This window comes from Pleuronectes platessa, chromosome 15 (assembly GCF_947347685.1).
Source record: "Pleuronectes platessa chromosome 15, fPlePla1.1, whole genome shotgun sequence".
Lineage (NCBI taxonomy): Eukaryota > Metazoa > Chordata > Actinopteri > Pleuronectiformes > Pleuronectidae > Pleuronectes > Pleuronectes platessa.
Genome location: NC_070640.1, coordinates 22908604 through 22932148, shown reverse-complemented (window position 1 = coordinate 22932148; position 23545 = coordinate 22908604). Strand labels below are relative to the sequence as shown.

Below are 23545 nucleotides of genomic sequence, written 5' to 3'. Positions count from 1 at the left end.
TCACTGACTTTTACACATTTGAAAACAATGAGCACCTTTCTACAACCCAGTTATTGTCTTTCTTAGGTTGGACTCTATTCAATAAATCAGTTTCATGATTCAATATCCAGACAATAATTATCACCAAGCTTGTAAATGGCCTATTACTGCTGGTGGTTGTTGTACAAAGAACATGCATATAATTATTTTCCAAAACTGCAGTGATTTCTGCTTCCTAAAGACTCGGCGTTTTCATATATAAAAAATACATTAAGAGAGATAAAACTGGATTGTTTTCCTCTTCAGTTACAAAGGTAATATTCTTATCATTGGACAATGTTTAGTGGATGGCTCAGGCTCAATCCCCTAACCAGAAGGTAGGCTGCTCGATCCCTAACCCTGGGCTGGCTGTGCTGGCAGTGTATGATTGATGTATGATAGAGAAAGGGCTGCACATAGATGCACTGCAATTTATGTTTGAATTTCCTTTATTTATATTTAACTTCAGTAATAATACTATACTTTGAAGATAAACAGTCACATGTAGAGTTATAAAGCAGAGGGGGCAAATCTGCCAAATATTTTTACAACCCATTAACGAATGTTATTCTATGAAATGTTAATAGATTACTAATAAGAGATGGAAGTCATCCTTCAAAGATTCCCGGGAGCGCAAGTTTTTCTAATGAGAAAAAAGATATCCCTCATATCAGAGAATGATGCAAGGAATTTCAAAAAATACATACTGAATTTTGTAAATTTTGAGTAGTCCAGTAACATTTAGAATCAATGTAACCATCTTTACTCTGCTGTGAGACTGACAGAAGGAGAAGCTGCTGACCCTGAATTTGACGCATCAGCCTCTGTCTAACTCAAATGCTTAAATTTTCAAATCAGTCGACACAGAGCCGGTTGATAACATGATGACAACCAACTCAATCACTTGCATACCCTTCTGATTGGAAAGAGTTGTATTTGTACAGGAGACATTTAAACTCACTCCCTTCTTCAGGAAAGGGGAGAGAATTCTGGTGGGACTGCACCTTTTCCCTATCAGGCAAGCTGTCACTTACCATTCAGCTGTCCATGCTTTGGTTCACAAGGCTAAGGCATCGCCTCAGCTGCTAATCTGTCGACCTGGGAGACCAGGGCCAAAGGGTGCAAAATAATATGGAGCATGTCAGTTACATAACAGCCAGGTCAGTGTCACCAGGGGAAAGGAACAGCCCTCAGTTGATGCTGACCTCTCCAAAAACACATCACTGAGTAATACTCCTTATTAGCTGGGTGTCTAAGCAAACGTTTCACTAATTTAAAAAAAATCTGAAAAAGTAAAAAGAATTTACCACTGTTTCAATCCAGTACTGTTATGAAAAGAGTTACTATGAGTTGGTTCATCAAGATAAGCAGTAGGAGGTGCTAATTCAGTTCACGTGTCACAATGCTACAGCAGGAGAAGAGAGTGCAATGAGAGGATGTAATTAAAGGAGCACCACTTAAACCCCAAATGTCGGCTGATTGAACGACAAACGTATTAACGTGATGAAGAGCTTGGTGACTGAGAGAACACATTATTTGCTTCTTACATTCATTCAAGGAACGTTGAGCCCCTCATTGGTCCACACATGCCTGGTGATTTTGTCTGCCATCACCCCTTTTCTCTACACTGAAGCTGTTAGCCGCATTTGCTTTTTATAAGTACACCAACTTCTTTACCTCTCTTAAGCATAAAAAATTGTTTAGCAAGATTTTTTTATTTTTTATTTCCACTTAGATTTTTTGTGCTCTCAAAAACAGCTGAACAGATATGCACTTATTGAGAGTGGAGAGCTAGCGATATTGTAAGACAGCTTTACCTTAATTTATTCTGAGTAGTAGTTCTTTGCTCTCCTTAAGGACAATGATTATAGGGAAGACAGTATAAATAGAGTTTTGTCTAGTACTGGTGTCACTGTCCTGGATGCTAGCAGTTGCTTGCTCAGTGAGGAGGGATATGACACACTGCTGGCTGACTGTGGCTGCCAAGCACAGCAGGGCTATCCCTATTAACTGTCAAACTTTCAGAGCTGCAAGGTTAGCAACATTTAGCACTAAGATACTGTGTTCTCACTGGATTTACAGTAAAGCACAGGTCCAAAGAAAATGTTGCTGCTGACAGTCCCAGAGACACAGCATTGTTCTAATAAACACAACTGACCATAAACGTGGGTTGTAAGCAAGCAAGGGTTGCTGTCTTTATTGTTGCACTGGTGAGTCTCACTGCTTGTTGCACCATTCTTGGCAGAGTTGAAAGATGTAGAGGAGAGCGATAGCAAAGCTCAACACTTGCACGTGACAATGTGTTAGCAGTGTTTAGGTCTGCAGTGTTTAACAAACAGGGAACTCTTCAGTGGGAGAAAATCTGTGCAAAAATCGGATTCAAATACAATAAAATGGAAAGTTAGAATAAATGTCGCTGCTCTCAAAAATAATCCTCATCTGACGGCATATTTTTTTATGAACACATCTCTGCACTGAGAATATTTGCACAACCTTGTAAAACCACTGCCCAGTTACTGATTTGTATATGTGTATATGTAGTAAAACATTACTTGCATTTATTCATTAAAAAAAACAATTCATTAAAATGAATCAAGAAATCAGACTGTTTTGCATTGTAATTAAATTCTCATAAAAGCTGCTCGTTTGTCTCATTTCAAGTGATTCCATGTGACAGTCGATTCGATCAGAATGTATAATTTACATTGGTGGAAAACAGTGACTAATGCTATTGTACGTTAATGGATGGTGAGTGAGGGATTCAATCTCCATGTGCTTAAGCTACTAAGCCTTTAAAAAGCATGAACGCCTGCAGTGTTTCTATGGCTGCTCACAAACATCAGAGGTTGTTAATTACACAGTTTTAAACAAGGTTAGTGTACCTCTATATTGATTCATTTAATTTATATAACCGGCTAAAGCTGGCTCTATCATCCCTCCACTGCCAGCGCTGCCAACGGGAATGCAGCTTTCTATTGATTGTTAACAGGAACCAACATTCTTTTGCTTCAGACCTGCTAATGATAATAACAGTATGATAGTATAATATCTCACTCAAGTAATGCAGCAGCACCACTCTACTTAATGCTTATAGCCACAAGTCATTTAATGAAATTGGCTGCATTGTACCACCATCACCCCCAACCTCCCACCTTTCAGCTAATTACAATCACTAAGTTATTGCAACTGCTACATTGATGCAATTACTGGCAACATTTCGGCCAATCAAAATCAATCACCGTATTCACAAATAGTCGGAATATGAATCATATCACTAGTTCAAGTTGTCTTTATTGAGCTATCTGCTCTTCCCAAATGTGTCATCATAACAACAGATTCAGGTAAAAAATATGTTCAGTACATAAATCAGATTATTTTACTTCATAACAAGATAAGTCGAATATTGGTCAGACAGATCTGATAAACTTCCTTTGCAGCAATGTGTTTCCGTGATTCATGGTCCATGTACACAGGTGAATAATATATTCATATAATAATATATCCGGAAAATGTTAGCCATTAGTTTGTTGCTCCTCTAACATGTGTCACAGAGGAAATGTACGTATTTTTCATTTCGGAAAAAAAATAACTAATACGGCAACAAAAGCTATGGTGAATAATTCTGCTTGAGTCTCTGTTGCCAGTGGCTTTCTTTATGTGAGAATGATAGTTTGTGTTCCCTTCACTGTCTTAATAACACAGCCCTGAACAAGTAAAATAACACCCCAGGAACTTGCAGCATAGGAAATCACTCAGATGCAACAATTGTTTATCAAAAACACACTGCCAGCATCATATTCCTATTGAACTTCCCTTAAATTTGGAGCTTTTAGCAAACCACAAGCCAGTGTGAATTGGCTCACAGCACATTTTTCCATCCTGATCAGAGATAGAAAAGCTTATTGGGCCAGATTTGAATGAAACATGTGTATGAATGTTCGAATCACTCTTGTTAGGGTAATTACTGTTGACTTATAATCTTCTCAGGAAAGTGTTACAAGTGCAGCAATGTGACATGATGTCTTCCAAATAGCAATTCTACAAAATCCAAGTGATGTTATGTGGCATAATACTGGTACCAAACACAAACATTACAATTTGTTGGGGAATTGCAGGAGTACACTGGAAGAAATGTGTTGTATCAGTGCTTCAATTTCACACATAAAATGTTAAAATATAACACATTTTAGGGACTGCCAATCTCTAGTCTTCATATTACTTTAATCCCGATCAGAGATCAACACCCGATTCATTCTCCTCTCCAAGGCTTCCTGCCCCGCCCCCCCCCCCCCCCCCCCCCCCTCCCACCTACCTGAGTACCAGCCTCACCAACCTGCTGCCCTGACAAGCCTCTCTTTCTCTCTGTCACTTGGGTGAAGGGGGAGCTAGTGAAGCTGCTCACAGGCGAGGCAGCGGGTCCTCACAGCGTCAGCCTCGGGGTGCAGCTAGCTGTCAAATGTGTGGACATTGCTATCATATACCTGCTACACAGGCCTTTATTCCCACCCGCAGAAGCAAAGAAACAGGATGAGAATGATGTCCTTTGATTTCTCTGGTGCTTTCAATGCCATCCAGCCCTTCCTGCTTTGGGAGAAGCTCAAAGCAATGCAGGTGGATAGCACGGTTTCCTGGATTATGGACAGACTGGCTCACTGATGGGCAGCAGTTCATCTTCCTCCAGGACAGTGTAATGAATTTACTGTGAAGCAGGAAAGGAGCACCTCGAGTGACTTCATTGTCAGCTTTGGAGTTTACGCTCAATACTTCTCCCTTTAAGATTCAACCCTGGGTCATGGCAACTTCACAAATTATTTGATGACTCCTCTATTGTGGGTGCATAGGTTAGGGCAAGGAAGGGAGAGCGTGAGGCTGCAGAGGAACCCCTGCCAGCATCCACAGGGGCAACCATTGGCAGGTCTACATCAGCGTGACAGAGGAGCAAGAATTGGATTTCAGCCTGTCACCGTACAGATTGAGCAGAGTAAAATGGTTTCAGTGGATCCATTTGATTATTTAACAAGTTCTACTAATCAGTGGAGACCAGCACTCATTTGTAATGGCTGAAGCAGAATTAACAAACTGGTGAGGGCAGAGCAGCTGCACCGAGCAGAGGAGAGAAGATTGGAGCTGAACGGATCTCGATCTTGGCCCACACATCCCACTTCCTGTGCGGTGGCTTGGTGCAGCTCCAGCAGCTAGATCATCCTCTGCCTCATCTACACCTGAGGTGCAACAGCAAACTGTTTAGCTGCTCATCTTTGTCAACAGTCATCAGACTGAGATTGGAGGTATTTGGACAAGAATCATTGCACAGGCGGCACACAGCCAGCTGAACTCTACTGCCCTGCTCTGACAGCTTAAGGTACTGAATGCACAGCAGGCACATTCACATTTGAGCTACTGATTAACATGTCTAATCACGTTGGTATATCATACTGGAGCAAGACTGTCATTCACATCTGTAATATTATGCTGATTCGTGTAACTTGTTTAATGTGTGCTGAAAATCATGGCTTCACATCTTTATTTGCACTCGTTTTCTCTTCATTTCTTGTTTTTTGTCTGTAATGCTTATCTTCTGTGTTGAATATTTTTATTTATATTTTACCTCACTGATTCTCAGCACATGTTTTTACCACAGTGACCTCATTCCAATTATCACTAGTTTCTCTTGACTACAATATAATACAACTTAATGAATAGCTGTAATGGATTGAAGGCTTCAATCATTCTCCACATCTGTTACATTAAACTGAGATTAATATTAATGTACGTGACAACAAAGTCCACAGGAAATGTTTGAACACTGCATGTATTTTTGTGTGTGTGTGTGTGTAGAGCGTGGCTCTATCTCACATCATTTCACAGGGATTCTGGGTTCCTAGCACCACACCTGGTCTGTTCTGATGAAATAAATAAATAAAATAAAGTAAAAACAAAGCAGTTTATAGATGCAGCTACATAAAAAATCTGAATAAGGAGATAAGAAAAAAAAGCATTACTGAAGACAGAAAGAAAGTGTGAATACTAAGATAAAACTGGATATGACTGATCATAACAAGGTATAAGGATACCATGGAAACAATAGTGATTAATAGCCCAATAATTATAGCAAACAGTGTTTACACACTGCCGGATGTACACCGTACCCAGGCTTTCAAAACATTTCATCCAAGTGTGATGGAGAAAAAGTGCAGCCCTGAAAATGAAAGTCATAATTGCATATGTAGTGTACACTCAGATCAATAAGTACACAACCGCTCCTAATGCTGTATTTGAGAATCTCTGCTCTGTGCATCCTCAACAAGACATTAACCAACGGGATCAATAACATTCAAGGGCAATGAGCAGGGGAGGCTTCACACCGACTTCTGCATGTTAGCTCACAACTTGAAAATGCCACATGCAGAAATAATAATAATCCATCAAAACACACAGACACACACGCCCTTTTAAATGGTTTGTTATGACCTTTAGTAACTCTGGAGCGTTATAGTTCATTGGCTTGTGGGGACGAGACTCAGTCAGTGCTCTTGGCGCACAGGGGGATAATATCCGTGCTATAATCAAACACACTTGGAGACTTACTTTAAGACGGCGCTGTCCCCCTGTCTGACGGTGATGTTGTCCTTTAATACAGAATCCCCGCTCCTGGCTGGAACTCCTGCAGGTACAAGGAATAACAATTTAAGTCCGAGGACCACAAGGCTTTTCCCGGGCACCGCCAAATGGCCACAAATTCCCATGTTGTTTTTTTTCTGTCAATGCGCAACTTCCAGGAAAACTTGAACCGTCTGATATCCCCCCCCTTTTTGCGTTTTGAGCTGTGCAGCGCAAATCCCCCTCCACAAACAAAGATGCGGTGTGTGCGACTGGAACCGCGGTGTGGCTCCAAGTAAACAGGCTTGTTATGAAATGCAGTCCGTGTGGATGAATGCAGGGGAGGAGGGGGACGTGTCTTCCACCCGTCAGCCGCTCGAGGAAACTGAGTTCGGAGGAGAGAGGAGAGAAGCGCCGTGGCTGAGAGAGAAATGCGCACCGTCCCCTGCGCTTCACACGCTCCTCGCAGCGAAATGGATGCTGTAGCACAAATGCTTCAGCGAGGTCTCCCTCTGTCTTTTCCTTTCTTTCCTCCCGCGGTGTTCTCTTTTCTTTTTTGTTTTGTCGTGCGCACTTAAAGCAAGAGGTTGAATTTGCCTCAGTATCTTTCCTTTCGCTAAGTAGGCGAGTGTACAGTTCCTGAAGTCTCTCTCTCTCTCTCTCTCTCTCTCTCTCTCTCTCTCTCTCTCTCTCTCTCTCTCTCTCTCTCTCTCTCTCTCTCTCTCTCTCTCTCTCTCTCTCTCCTGAACCATAAGGACCATATGGCTGCAGCCACAGGGGTTTTAATGGCTCCAAACCTTGGGTCCATGCAGGGGAGGGGGTTTACAGGGAACATTGCTATTTAGCAACATGGTAAATATAATACATCTCTTTTTTATGGCCGACCCACATGCCAACTATAGTCCATGTTTGGGACGGGAAGTTTGCTTGTCCTGTTGTAATGCTGGTTGCAGCTTTCTTTATGAAACTGCAAAAGTGAGCTATGAGTCTGTTTATGTTATCTTTTATTTTCCTTTTCATGAAATGACGCTGAATTCACGTTACTACTGTAAACTATGGTTCTGTAATTCTGCTCTGTATAATGCACTGAAGCACTGTTTATCGGTTTATTTTTTTGGTGCGTTTTTTAATATTGAACGTGCCCTAATTGTAAATTCAACCCTGCACTTCCTCGGGCAATTTGTGAACCTGAGAAGTTGCGTTACACGTATATACAGACATTTTTGGAATTAGTATGTAGATTTCATCCTACAGAGAGAACCCATTCAAAACACAGGATCCTCACTGCTGGTTTAGTTTTCACTGTTGTAAGTCTGCACGGTACACAGATGGTCGGACTCTTCACTCACACTAATTTGGATCAAATGTAGAGGGATGCTGGAGGTTAGTAAATAAGTTGAATAATTCTATAATATCTCAATAATTGAATTGACTTGTAATGAGAGCATGTTGCTCCCTCACTGCGAGCTAAACACTCATCAAAATCACGACTGTTTGCTGTCCTGGCTCCTAAATGGTGGAATGAGCTACCCATCGACATCCGTACATCAGAAAGTTTACACATCTTCCGCTAAAAACTAAAAACACACCTCTTCCGACTATACCTTGAATAATAATAAATTTCTTACCTGCAGGACTCGATGTCCTGCAGGTAAGAACTTCGAACCAGCATATGAGCGCACAGCTCAGCAACGCTAAGGCAGAGACCACACGAAGCCAGAAGACTTCACCAAACTGTTAACTGCACAGCAACCTCTTTTCCCTTTCCCTCGGACTGGTAACATTATCTGGTATAACATTTGATATATGTTGTGATATTTTGTTTTTTGAAAGTAAATGTTAGTTACGCTCTCCACAGGATATCTTTCTGTGGCATATCTCTTCACCTAGTTAAACCTTTCCCCCCTATCGGTCGTAAAGCAACCTCAGAAAAGAAGGGGGGGGGGGGCTGCTATCTTAGGGGGTCAGCGACCATTTTGAAAGCATGCTAATCAAGGTGCGAACTGTGGCAAGCCACCATTTTAAGAATACCCTGATTTACATAGACACCCACACTCACATACACATCTTTGTTTAGTTAATACGTATGTTTTAGTAATTTGTGTGTTTTATACTTTATTATATTCATAATTAATGTTTTTCTTTCACAAATGTTCTTTAAATAATGTTGCATAAGTAAATTTTGCCAACTGCTACACTGTCAGGAACTCCATAACCTTCACTGTTCATTATATAATCTTTAATAGTTGATATTGAGATTTCTAATTGAACTAGATCTAAATGAGACTGATCTTAATCAATAAATTGGCTATCTTTTTCCCTTTGAAGGGTGGTGCCCCCGAGATAACTTTAACCAACTAGAGTTATGACTTAATATTAATATTTTAAATATTAATGTTTTATATTTTATTTTGATAACCAAATTTATTGAATGCCTACAGGCACACCATTCTATGGTATCACTTTTTAAGCATTATTGCACAATACATGACATCACATACTTTATGTTGATGAAATAGTGTCCGATTGACCTCTGCCTGAAAAGACCTTCATTGATGTCTTTAATTATAAACAACATAACCAATAAAAAGGCAGAAGCTGAACCCTCGATCAGAAAAGCTGTTTTTCCTGTCGTCTATTTCGTTCCCTGTGGCTTGTTGTTGTAAAAGTTGAATACCTGTAACTATCTCTAACTCTTTTGAAAGGCTCCTTGGTGTCCTTGAGCCTTGTGTCTGTAAGGTTTTTTTTTACACAAATTCAGTTGAGGGATGATTGGAATGTTTTTTCTGACTTTTTCAGTTCATATGCCGGATGATTGAGTTTAGGAGAGGAGATAACTTTAAGAGAAAGTTAAAACTTCACCAAACAACATTCACTCTGTTTGCTGATGCTTCTCCCCACCCGTATCTGTATGCATGGAGGAGATGCCGACTACCTTGGATGAGAGTGGCACTTTGCTGCACGGCTAACAGCAGCACTCAGAATTTCCATGACAGCTTCTGAGACTCGTGTGAAGATTGAGCAGGATAATTTCTTTACCTTAACGTCAATTTGGCAAGCTGTTAAATTTTTGGACAGGAGGGAACGGATGACAAAGCTCTGATAGCTTTGGATGCCATTGCTCAGGAAAGATACAAGTAGACACATGGCATTGTTCTTGGCTGGTAACAAATGTTTTCACAAGTGTGAAAGTATTGATGGCTCGTGTTCGCAGGCAACAGTCTGTTGTGTGTTCATCAATCTTTTCTCACACACAACTGACTTCACAATAAACACCTATGTCTTTAGGATAAACACACTAAGTGCACTGAACCGCACAATGACATAAAACTGTTTCATCCTTTTGCAGGTGTGATGCTTTCTCTGGAATGTATTGTTTACTTGCTGGTAGCTGCAACAGTAGGGCTTGAGTTAACATTACAATTAATATATATTTTGCACTTTCTGTGGGTTTTTCCAATTTTCACCATTTGAAGCAGCTGAATACATCATGACCCTGGTTAAATTCCACAAGAGATGCTAATCTAGGCAAAAACCTGGGATAAACACTTTTGATATTAGCAATCAGAAGCCCTTTCCATTTCCCAAAGTGTTCATAGGTAGGTTGTTATTGTGGAATTATAATGATGTCCTGTGCTGGTAAAATTGGGCAAAGATAAGACTTAATTAAAATGATATCTGCCTGGGATGCAACACAAGTCCTGACTATGTGCAAATTTTAATGGTTTTTAAATTAAAAAACCCTCCCTGACCTAAGCAAAATCTAAGATATGTGATCTTAATTAGAGTCAAGGGTACAAAGTAAGGGGGTGGGCTGAGGCTCTTATTCACAGATACCCCCTCAGTCAATTAGAGCGGCAACATTTGGTCACATGATGTCATTTAACACCTCTGCTGTCGATATTTCTCAAGCTTAAAGAGGCTTTGATAACAACACCATCAAGAGAAATCAGGAAGAGTCCCAGGAATGTGCAACTGTTTTCAGCAATCAGCTCTACAAGCTGGTGTTCTGAGGATAAAATAAGATTGCAATCCATTTCAATCCATGTCATGTACATTATGTTTTTGACCCCCATTGTTCTACTTTACACCAGGTGAGCACATCCGATGACCTTGCCAAAGCTCCACCTCGAGCGAGGATGCCAAGCATGCAGAAATGACAAATTGGAATGTCATTGTTTGTAGCACGCTCCACATGAATCATTCCTGATGTATCACACAAACACTGTGACAGAGGCAGAGGAAAAGGGGGGAAAACGTAAACTGCGCAGCCTAAATCACCTAGCCATGGTCTGAAATATGGGGTGGAGGTATTGATTTTAACATGCTCAAATGAACAAAGCCATTTCACTTTAAATTAACATCTTTTTGATTTGTTTCAGCAACATACAGTCTAGCTCTGCCTGGTAGATTGTGTTTCTCGTTTATTTCACTTATACATGCAATGACATTCACATAATTTCCTGCTGCGACACATCAACACAAGACCCTGGGTTGTTTATTCAAACAATCCAGGCTAATCTTCATTCATATCATGCAAGGATGGGCAGAGCTCACAGACAATGGACCTGCGTCTGACCAAAGCAAGCTAATACCCAAACATGGCTGGACTGAATAAACAGCGCTCACTTTGTGGACTCAGTCATCTGCAGAAGCTGAGATTCTACTGACACACTAACACTAACGCTAATGCAACTTTTATAATGATCACAATATAATTAGAATAGCAGTGGTACAATTTTCAAAACTATAAGAATTTTTGTATAAAATAACAATTATAGTGTCACACAGCTCCACCACCACCCTATTTCTCACATCTCTTGCAATACCTGATATAACATACACACCAACACACACAATATGTAGTGTGATTTTGTTTTCTTTGATATAACAATATGATTGCTTTTCTGTTCATTCATAAGCTATATGTGGCTTTTTAATGTTAGTTAATTATTTTAAACACAGGTCAGATTTGAAACACAAACACTTAGGCCTGGTGTAAAGTGCAAAACAAATGTCTTTGCTAGTTTTTGACGCCCACAGTTGGCTTTTTTTTTCTTTCAAGCAACCACGATGGTTAAATAGCAAATGTAAGCTACTATCAAGACGAGCGCCACTGGGTGAGCTGGTCCTAAAAGGTGTGGTCAGGTGCATTGTTATCTTGAGGCAAGAAGATATGACTGCATATTGATGCATAAATCTGCAGTCAGTGGTTTAGGCTTTCACTTTCACCATTTGAAGGGTGCATTATCAGAATAGATCGATGATTAGCAGCTTTTTCATATTTCAGGACATGTGATTAGGTTGGCTTGCACTACTCAACTGATTCTGCTCTCTCTTGTAGAGCAGCTGTAGCGGCAGACTGCTCGTGAAGTGTCTTTTGTGATTTCTAATGTTTTGTTGGCATCAACCCAACCAGTGGCTCCAAGACCACAAAGCTGGTCAGCCAAAGAAATGTGAAGCCGAAGAAGAAGAACCACTGAATCAGTCGTCAGGTCTCTTCCCCCCTCAGTCGATGAATGGAGTTTAAATGGCTTTCAACAACTGAATGATGATGAATTTCGAATTAACAACACTAATTAGCAGTAAGCGTGGTCTCATTCAGAACACTTCACAATAAAACTGCTCATGTCAAATAAATAAACTTATAGTAAAGTCAAAATATGTGACACAATTTGCCAGCTATTAGCTCCTTTTTCGACAGTAATTAACAACAATTTTACAATAGCTGACTTTATTGAGGATTCTTTTTTTTGCCAGGAATTTACTGTAAACTCCATGGTCTGTTGTCTGATGAACACATTGTTTTTTCCTGAAAACAATAGTAACTTGGTTCAGGTCAGCTTAATACTCAGATTAAGTGCCCCTGGCATGGAGAGGTGCACATGATTCCAACTTTCATCTCAGATAACTACATCTGCCTCAGTCTTGACTTACCGGACAGATTTAATCAGACACCTCAACTGCAGTCACAGCATGTGAAGAAAAAAGGTGTTTATTTCAGCACTCACTCTTCTCTCAGTGCTGGTTTGTGTCACATCTGAAACAATCCCAGCACTTCCTTCTTCCTTCCCTGCTAATGCAGTATGATGTGTGGGAAAGTCATCCAATGAATGCACGTCGTGAGGGCATGCATTATTTAACAAACTGGTAACGTTAAATGGTTTGAATGTTCAGACATCCTGTGTTATCAATAGGTGCGATTCTGACTGTAATCCCAGCAGGGATACATTCAGCAGACATGCTGATACACTATCAGAGGCCCCTCCTCTGACCTCTGCATGACATTGCTGGGCAGATGTGTGAGAGTTAAAAGTGCAAACACAAAGATACATTGATATGGTAAATCTAAGAAGGGATCTTGAGTTCTAATGAATTCTTGTTTTTTTCTCTCGTCCAATCCATCAATATTCCAACCTTTTTTTAAAAGTATTGACTACAAGTAATGAACATAAAAACTGCCTGAAGGTCAATGCTAAATCCCCCTGCATTGAGGCATCCAGCTTAGATCAGAGCCTAGAAAGTATGAAAGCCATCAACAATAACTCAGACCCTGTGTGTCTCTACAGCTACTGGCACATTTACACTCAAAGCAAAAGAGACATTGAATTTGAACTCTTTGTCTTTACACTCTACATTTAAATTCTTGCAGTAGTGTGAAGAATCTCTGTTTGTATAGATGTAATTGGACTATCTCAAGGGCTGTATATCTAATCATCTTCAACCTTGGCAGGTGTTCTGCTGGGAGCCCACGAAAGTGCAGTGGTGAATTTGGTGCAATTTGGACACATGACACATTCAATGTTAATTGAATGAACAGCCCAAAACTACTCTGTTAAGGGACTTAATCTGACACTGGTGCATCGCAAATATTAGCTGCGCCTGGTTCAAAACAGTCCTTCCATGGGTCCAAGCATCATTCCTCCACAGGACAAAGTAAAAAAAAACTGCCTCTCAATCTTCTAAAGCAGGGGTCACTCTGTCCTATTCATTTCAGACGTTTAACCGATAAACCATTGAAAATTGTGACATTTTGACAGAGCATTTCCTTTTTATCCGGCACCTAGCCATTCCAGCACTGGATTTTCATTTCAAGAAACTCACAGACCAATTGCATGCATTGTAAATTATCTTGTTAATTCTGATTAGGATCACAACTGTTACTGTTCTCTTAATGCTAGAAGTTAGTTCCAGTTAATGAGGGATTTTTTTCTCTCCGCAGATCCCAAAGTGCTACTCATTGTGGGAACTGTTGGGTTTTCTCTATCATTTTTATTTAATTTCTATGAAAAGTGCCTTGAGATAATGTATATTGTAATTTGGCACTAAACATATAGTATTAAATATGTAGACTTCTGACTGGTGATGGTGTGGGAATTACATGGAAAGGTAGATAGTAATAATTGAGTCAGAAATAAGTAAGAAAAGTAACTTCACATGGCAATCTGATAAAGCAGCGAAGGCAGAGTCATCTATTCTAAAAACACTGAAACAAAACACCGACACTACACCAGCCTAGCTTTAAAATCCTGTCAGGACAAGCTAGAGCTCACTTGTCTCACTGAACTAGAAAAAAGCCGGGGTGGGATATTTGAGGAATAGAAAGAAAGAGAAAAACAGCTTATTTTACTATTCCTAAAAATGTAAACACTTTTTTAAGATGCTCATTTTTTAAAAAGCTTAATTTTATGTAATTTATATTTTGTTGACATTAAAAGGAAATTTGATTTCTCTCGTTGAATATCCAATCATGTCATTGTGAAAAGTGACAATACTGTTGAAATATTATTGCAGTAAGTTGTTGGCTCCGCACAGATGTTGATACATCTATTCATTCAATATATATTACACTGATTGATAACACTAGCTATACATTATAATGTTACAGACAGAGTATTTTAGAAAGAGACCAGCAGTGTGGTGTGCAGGTAGCACTGCACACTGGCTTGTCACAGCATCAAATATCAGGATCATCAACACAGGGAACATGCCTCTGTTAGTGGTACTCACCTATAACTGCTTTTCTAAATGTTTCTCAATATACCCCATGAGTGTATCTGCTCTGCTGGTGTAATGATATGTTACGTGACACTATGTGTCACCTAAAGTTGTTATACGGCTATTTTATATTTTCATTTAACGGCGATGTGTGCAGAGAAGCCGCATTTCACTGTTGTTATAGTCTGTAAATCGCTTCAGTGTCAAGTTGTTTCTAAGATCATTTCTCAAAAACATGCAACCGGCAACACCAAAGGCCAAACAAACGGCCCATTTAAAACAGGCATTCTCAATACAGGCAAGGCACACATCTTTTTCTCTGTACCCAAAAAAATAAGATGGTTGCTCTGCAAATGGTTTGGATAAAGACAGCTTTGAGAACAACAGATACCTTAGGGAGCGTGATAGTACAATGAGATAAGACTAATGAGGAGCGAAATGATCTAGCCGTATTTAGTTATGTTAACAACACACAGTTATTCCCTCCTCCAATAACAAACAGAAGTAACTTTTATTATTTTATTTTGAATCCAATATTATGGGTCATTTACACAAAGTTTCATTAGCAGGAAGTCCCTCTGATAACTCACAGTCCCAGTGTTATTCTCAGAGCCTGTGTTTATCCAGGGCGAAGTGGAACGAGTACCCCTCAGCCCTAATGTCACTATCATCAACGTTAAATAGTTCATTTGTATGTATGTAAATATAATAGTCTTAACCCTCAGGTTATAAACAATTTAGATGGTGACAATAACAAGGTCCAATCTGAAGTGAAAAGTGCTTTTTTAGGCAGAAAGTGTCATCCCAGAGATGGATTTTGCTCACTTCAAGGTGAATGCATCAGACAGAGCAATTTCCATTCAAATATTAGTCAAATGGAACTAATACCTCGAGAGACAAAGAATCAACAACTCAGATCATATTTGACACTGACATATGGATGGTGGTTTGGGAAATCTGGGAATTCTGGGGGATTTAAAGAGAGGTTACGCTCAATTTCCTACAGTTAATAATCCAATTTTCACATCAGCAGCAGTCAATCAGAGAGCGATACCGAGGATGAGCTATTTTTCAGGGCCTTTCTGGTTTCCATATAGGTGGGAATTTGCCAGTGCGGTATATAACCTCATGAGGATTAGTTTAGAAAAAACGTCATAACTGTGAGACTGTTCAGGCCTGGATGTTGCAGAGAGAGAAGTGTTTTCTCCCTGAGTTTAGCTGATGTCCTTGGTAGCCACAAGAAACTACACTTTGGTAGACCTCTGCATTTTCAAAATGTTATTGATAGCCCTTATTTACAATTTTCAACCGCCTGAGATACATACATTTATTTTAAATACTAATAGTGCTAATACTATTTTTTGTCTAGCATGTGTGTCGATTAGAATTTGGCCACAAAATAATGTGCAGTAGATTCCAAATACCATGTTATCAGTATCTCCAGTTCTTTGTCAGTGTTGATTGACTTTGGTTTAAAGGTCATATTGCCCCCTTTTTTCCTCTGACATATCTTATACAGGCATTTCAGAAAAATAAACTTTTGAAAAAATTTGCAGAAAGAAATGTGTAGCTGGTAAAGGCAGTGAAATACAAGACTGCTCAATGTTGCTATTGATTCATCTTCTAAAACAAAGTCCAGACAGCATCATGATGTCTGTTTAAAGAAGGTGTGAACTTAAATATCAAGTTTCTGAAAGAGTCACCCCAAACTTAAAGCTATTCTGTCCGAGTTGGAAATGTATTATCAACATTAACACATTGGCTGTAAAGTCACTCTCGATAAATCCCTCTCTTATAAATAAAAATTGCTTAGGGTGTAATAATACAATTTGCCGCGTAAAATTAAGTTCATGGTGATGGCAGATGTGTGTGTGTTTGTTTTAGAGTGAAAATCAACTCATGTTGTTTAAATTAATTGGTTGTAGTCAATTTGCTGTGTCAAAATCTGATTTAGCCAAAAAGAAACAGTCAAATCAACTAAATTTATTTTCTCCTTGCAGTAAACCATTCTCTATCTATCAACCAAACCCTAAAAAATGCTGATTTGAAAACAACCGTAACTGGGTAAATTACCTATTAAACCAACCACACGATGGGATTGATGGGTTTGTCAGTCAACCGAGCAAGATATAAATATTCTACACAAACGTTGGTTCATGTTAACTCAACCACTGGGTTAAGTTTACTTCATTTATATGTTATTATAATTTAGATGTTTTGATATAATAATATATATATATGTACCTTTTAAATCGGTTTCATCATACTTTGACCTGCAATTACAGCTTTTAACTATGTTGATAAGATAGTAGTTTAAAAAGGCATAGAGGGAGTGGCGTCTGATCTACTGATCGGGCCACATGGCTTGTAGCCATGCAGTAGTGAGTCACATTTATCTTTCGAATAATTTTTAGTTATTTTTTGATATATTTGTGAAGCACTTTGTACCCTTGTTTAGATAAGTGCTATACAGTTATTATTGGCTTGGGTTTTAATTTTTTTGTCTGAAACAATCCAAACCTGAGACAGTACTATCGCACCCGACACGGGCCGGATGCAGTTGATAAAAGCAACACTGGTTTAGTGCTACTCTGTCTTGTGTGCATTCGTTATAGTAGCCATGACAACAAATGTCCTTTTATTATAAAGATGCACCACCAACTTGTTCAAAATCTATCCAAATAGTTTTTGAGCCTGAACAAATCCAAACTACAACCACTCTACTATTATTGTTATCATGATGATGAATGTCGGGTACGCCTGATGTTTGTATTACTGAGTGCGTTACCAAGACAGCAAAGGAACGTTGGTACTATTCCTCATGTGTTATAAACACTCTGGCCTTTCTTATTGTGTTGTCAAACCTCTTGTGGGAGGATATTTAAATGTCGTTCAGCTGAAGTAATGAGCTGAACTATTAATGCTGTTAAATGGTCATAGTGCTGTTGTAGCAAGGTTTCACCCTATGGGCCATAAAGTGAATAAACACAACCTATTTGTGAGTCATGGCCAAATCTTTCTCAGTTTACATTTTTCAGTTGGAGAATTCAAACTGTATTTGTATAGAATCACCCCTTTGAGCTTCACCTTGAACTGCAGATAGGGGGGGAACCTGAACAGCCCTCCAACAAGTATGTTTTTCCAAGTTTGCTCCCCCATTTGAAGATATATCCAGGTGGCAATGAATAGTAACATAATACGTGTCCTGTGTATTAACCCATCTATCTGCATTTTACCATGTCAACTGAATTCCTCCCTTCTTCCTTTGATTCCGCCATAACTATTACAGCTGCTGGAGGTCACCAAAAAGTAAAACCTATGGGTCAAAATACACTGTTGCACAGACGACCTGTGGGCTCTTTTTTTACAAGACAGCTTCAGTAGTGCAGCAGTGCATTGTGTTTCAGAGTTGGCGAACGATAAATTATCACTTACAACAGTTAAACACATTGAGTCATCATACTGGGAAACTTTGTTTAAGAATGGATATCATATTCCTGCTTTTTACCAATTTCCTTATTTAATTATCTTAACTCAATAATAAGATGATTGCCTCACTGCATGTGTCACAACAACTCCAGCAAATGGCTCATTGGGGCATTTTGTTCTGCCAGAGCTGTTTTCTTTGGCAAACCATTTTCTGCGCTCACTATATAAAAGTCTGGAGGGCACAATTACTACTGGCAATCGAAAGGAAAATGTTGGCATTGAAAAGAAAAATGAGGTATAATCTTACTCATTTTTCTTATCAGTAGAAGTCCAAGAAGCCTGAGAGGGTACAGTATTTCCCCAGATAAAGGCCTTAACAATATTCCACTCACACAAACAGCAAAACACAAGTACATAACAGTCTATGCTGTCTCCTCTTGGTAATCCCTATAGGTTTGTTTTGAATTACAGAAGGCCAAATAAATTCTCATTTCCATCAGCTGGATTTGGCCCACTGTAAACATGACTCGTTTTTTATTGTGATTATTTTGATGTAATACGTCATCATCCTCTTTCGTCCTCTCACAGTAGTAAAAAGGTACTAAGAGATAAGACAGTGCAGGTCCAGTGATTGAAGACATTTGCAATGGCTTGACTCGATTAATTCCACACACTAGATCTTAATTAACGCAGCATAACCATACAGATGATTTGTGTGCCAATGGGATTTAGTCAATGGGGATGATTGCTTGAAGTAGATATGCTCATTCAATATTCATTATATCCCTGTCCCATTTTCTCACAGGGCAGAACAGGTCCATCCCAAGATTAAGATATCTTCCTTATGTTTACAAATGCATAAAGAGTTCAATTTGAAGCCTTCATGTTAAATTAATTCTATCAAAAGGCTAAGCTATTTTAGAATTATAATCAGTCGTGAAATGTATTCTCCCAGCTACATTAAACTAGCGTTAACCTTGCCTGAGAATCAAACATGCAATAAACACATTCAGCTGTTTATTTAACACTGTGAAAATTGCTCTTGAAAGCTCCGATTCTTTCCTGGGTTTCACGTGTCTGATTTCAGGGCCAGTGTGTTTGCACCAAATGGCATTAAAGAGCTAAGAATGCAATACGGCGGCTTCCATTTTCAGCGCGTCTGTGGCAAAGATGAGTGAAAAGGCTGGGAGGAAGGATTTATTATCCCTATCAAAAGGCACAGAGAAGACAAATATAAACCATTCTTCTGCTCTTGGCCCCTTAGCACAAAGCCCGGGGGAGTGGCATGAAGACAGCTCAAATGTGGTATTTAAAATTGTGTTGAAGGGAAAAGCCACTGTGTTGCACAAACCCACAATAATATGATCAGGAGTGCAGCATAATAGGCTCTTCTCCAAACATGCTATTGTTTCCTCCATATCTGCCCAGACAAACTCCACAGTGGAACACTGTGGCCCTGAATATTGTTACCTCCTCTCTTCTGCCCTGCTCTGTTTGCACTGTCTTGGTTTTCATTATTATGCTTGCTTACAGGGTTGAATGGTTGTAAAGCAGGCATTCTGAACCAGAACAAACATGGAAACGGAAGATCATCTGAGCCCATTGGGGATGACTCACTGATTTGCATCAGTGCCCCAGAATAAGAGTTCTCAACGCTGTTGCTCTGATTTGAAAAATATGCTGGATATAATTTGGGGTGAACTTGGGCTTCATTTTGTCTATGATCCTGGCATCTGTAAAATCTGATTTATTTATAAATAATTAAAAATAAAGGCCCTAGGACTATTATTTTACTTTATAATTTTATATTCAGATTTACTCCTCCTCTCCTCATCACCACAGTGGCCAGTTCTTGTTACATCTTTCGTCCAAGTCTCTTTGAGTTGGATTTATTTACAGGTGAGCAACACATTATCATGGAGGAGGTAGAGCTCCATCCATTTGTGACTAGTAAAATATCACTTGGGATTTCTTCAAGAGAGTCTGAAAGTTGGACAATATGCAAACAGTGAGCAAAATATATTGCAATTCATGTAGAAAGAGGACTGATGAGTTATGCTGTCTGCTGAAAGTGTAAAGCCCATCATTCACTATGTCTCAATCGTGAGCATTCTCAAATTGTTTATCGAATTGGACTGTGACTGGAAACCAAACAGGAACAAACAGCACGTTTAGAGGTTCAGACCTGGTTTTCTTTATTTCTTTTTTTTTTAGAAGTCCCCCCAAAACACATAGCATAAGTGTACAGCATAAAGTACTAGGACCAAGCATACAAGAATAACGTCAGCTTCTCTGTTCCACCACATCAAGTTACAGTAGAATAGTTACATCCTTATGTTAGTATGAACATAGGTACCCTTGCATTTGTCTATCGTTATTTCAGTTTGCATTAATGTGGTCTGTGTAGTTCATGCATCAATCATAAGCCCTAATGTTTGTTATTTGAGTTATTCTTGAAAGATAGACTTTCTTTCTGGAAATGCAATTACTGCTCTCAATATGCAAAAGAATTAAAAAGTTCTCCTGATTTGGTTTGACTTTTTTTCTCAAAATTATTATTGTTGACATGCATGAATAGCCTTATTTTACCTTAACATCATTCCATATAAGTGAAATTGTTACTGTATTAATACAGTGATGTATAATTTGTACCGAGAAAATTCATGTGAAGTTAAATTGTCTTTTTTTAAATCAATTTAGGATTGGCTGTTAGCTTAAGAGGAACCACAGAAATAAAACCAAACTCTCTTTACCATGAATTTCATAGCATCTTCATTTTTGCATCACATAGTAATGGGTGGAATCAAATTGCACTGTGTCACATGGCATGGTAGTCACTGTAGAATAATGTCATGAAATAGCTTTGTCAAATTTCCCTGAATAAATAAAGACATATATCGTCAGTCTGAACCATATTGTAATAATACTTTGTTAGGATCTCCAGTTCTTGTCCCTCCTTTTCATCTTACTCCTTGTTCTCCCTTCCTCCTTTGTGTCCTGTCTGTTTCTCCCACTGTCTGTGAGTGTCTGTTGCTACAGGGCGTGGCTGACAGGCGTGCTCCATCCTGCCTCCTCCTCACCTAATCAGTCCGGTTGCCAATCATCATTCCATCAAAACCGACTGCTGTCTTTTTGCCTGCTATCCTGATTCATGTCTGTTTTTTTGTGTCTCAGGTTCATTCATTCCATTCGTCTTGATCTTATAAAATGGCAAATGTGGCCCAAATATACCAGATCAATATGGGCCCTTTTTGGCAAACATGCAGCATTCTCTGCAGAGGCATAATCTGGATGTGAATACCAAGTGGCTCATGAGGTAAATGGTGATTATGGCCTTATAGTCCAGGCAAAGTAGCGTTTTACGACCGACTAATTGTAAAATAATTTTTTCAGCCTATATCATTTCTATGAGGGGTCCAGAACAACATACCAAAAGTCCTAAGAAATCCTAGTTGAGGAAATATGTTTACAATTCTCATCAATCCGAGATGTGTGCCAATAAGGCCAGGCAACAATACACCCCAATGGGGCTATTTTTTTTGCTTTACTCCTATCAAAATGAAACTTTACACGATGAAAGTAACCATGTAAAGTAACAATTTTTGTCTCACAAGTTTCTTTGAAAATGAATTTGAATATGCAAATGAGCTATAAACTAATCGAATATGCCCAAAATACACTAAAATAGGCTTAATTTTTTCCTTTACTCCTACCACAATACAACTTTACATAGTAAAAGTATACATGCAAAGTAACTTTTTTTGTATTACAAGTTTCCTTTGAAATGAGTTTGAATATGCACATGAGCTCCACACTTATTGAATATGTCCTAATTTGCATAGGCAGAAACACCAATCATATGTGTGACAAATACATTGGCCCAATCTTCATCCAATCATCCCACTGCCAATGGGTGATGGCAATTGCTTTTAGACTGGCCTTTAACCTGAAAACCGCCTGGCTTGGTAGTACCTGCCAGGGGTATAACCCCCGACAGTATAGTCTTTGATTTTTGGCTCCAAAATGAGTGACTTTGCCTGGACTATTAATAACACAAAACTAATGCAGGCCACCTTTGTTCGTTGCTTATGAATGCTGCTTTCTTATTTCAAAGACGAAAAGATACAAAACTGTTTAAAATGAGTTGTATGACTTTATATTCATCTTACTGTACAAGTAATAAGCATAAACCCTCATAATATATAACAGCAAAAACATACAATGTATCATTAAACCTGCATTCAATCAAAAAATGGCTGGTTTATCTTTAAGAAAATCATTTATATAAACCAGCTAAAGAGATTTACTGTACATACAACTTTCCAACACAAAGCCTACACGTCGGTAATGGTCAGAATTATTCAGGCCTGCTGGTATGCTAATTGACTAGACTAAGAATTTAAATGTTTAGGTAAATTAATCCAGACGTTGAGATGTGTCAGTGGGTGAGAGAAAATGTTTAATGGTTTTCTAATGACATATGCTCTGTGAGGCAGATAAATAAACCTTTCAAAAAGAATATTCTTGGATCTCCAGGTAGGCCGAGGATGTATTCATCTGTAGTTTTTCTATATCTTGAGCATGGGAGCCATGGATGCAGCTCCATGAGGTGTGGTGCTGGCGTTGAGGGGGGCTGGTGTCATAATGGTCATTAGGATAAATCCTCTGAAGACTCTCATATATGTTGACATATTTTAGCCTGGACTAAAGTGGTGGTGTGACCAAAAGACATATTTACTAACACTGTGTGAAATAAATAAAGTAGGCTGCAAAGTTAATATATATACACTTTCTGGAAAAAAATATATAAGAGAATATTAATAATTTCAGTGATTTGATCTAAGATATGTTCTGCTGTTGAGTGTCAAATCAAGTCAGGTCCCTGTTGTAGTCTAGTTACATATGCTCCAGGATAAGGTGTGTGTCCACAAAAAAAATCTGTAGAGCTGGATCGCGGGCCTCTTTGAGTAATGACCATATGTAAAATTTTGTTAGCGGAATGTCAGTAAAATATTGGGGCAGTTTGGATAAACAGATTGCAGAGGCAGTGTGAGCTGATCCAGGGCTCTTTGAGGGGCTCAGACAGCTCTCCAAATACAACTTGATGGATGGCCATGCACTTGGCTGTCAGTGCTGCTTGCTTTAACGGCCACTGTGTGCAGTGATTTGAGGTTATAACACTGACTTCAAATGTTGTTATGATGCAGGCTAGTGATACTTCATATGATTTTGAAATGTCTGCAGTTTTGTGTTTGAAAATATTTTGGCCGTATCCGAAGACTTCTAACAAACAGATGTGGTAAATTTAAAAGAACAGTCTGGACGTTCTTCAGCTATGACTCCCTCTCAACAATTGGAAGTCTATTAAACTCTCTACATGCCAGGAGGCTCACACACTTTACACTCACGTGTAAAAAGTCTGTCTGTTTTTCACCAAATATTTATTATTATCTCCTTTTGTGAACGACGTCCTTTCTTTGATTACTTTTACTTTTCAGCC

General features: G+C 39.0%; 1 protein-coding gene across 4 annotated transcripts in view; it reads right to left on the bottom strand.

Annotated features, from left to right (window-relative positions):
• The window catches only part of opcml (opioid binding protein/cell adhesion molecule-like), a 322331-nt gene that overhangs the window by 164315 nt on the left and 134471 nt on the right, over positions 1-23545 (bottom strand). Inside the window, exons 2-3 of one of the 4 annotated variants that reach the window (XM_053441824.1) lie at positions 6607-6682; positions 5875-5921 (exon numbers count right to left, since the gene is read on the bottom strand). The exons of 1 other annotated variant lie outside the window; for it this stretch is intronic. In XM_053441824.1, coding sequence (XP_053297799.1) covers positions 5875-5921; positions 6607-6682 — 123 coding nt within the window. Of the gene's footprint in view, positions 1-5874; positions 5922-6606; positions 7210-23545 lie in introns of those variants that run through there. 2 more of the 4 variants (XM_053441826.1, XM_053441825.1) reach the window with 2 other exon arrangements.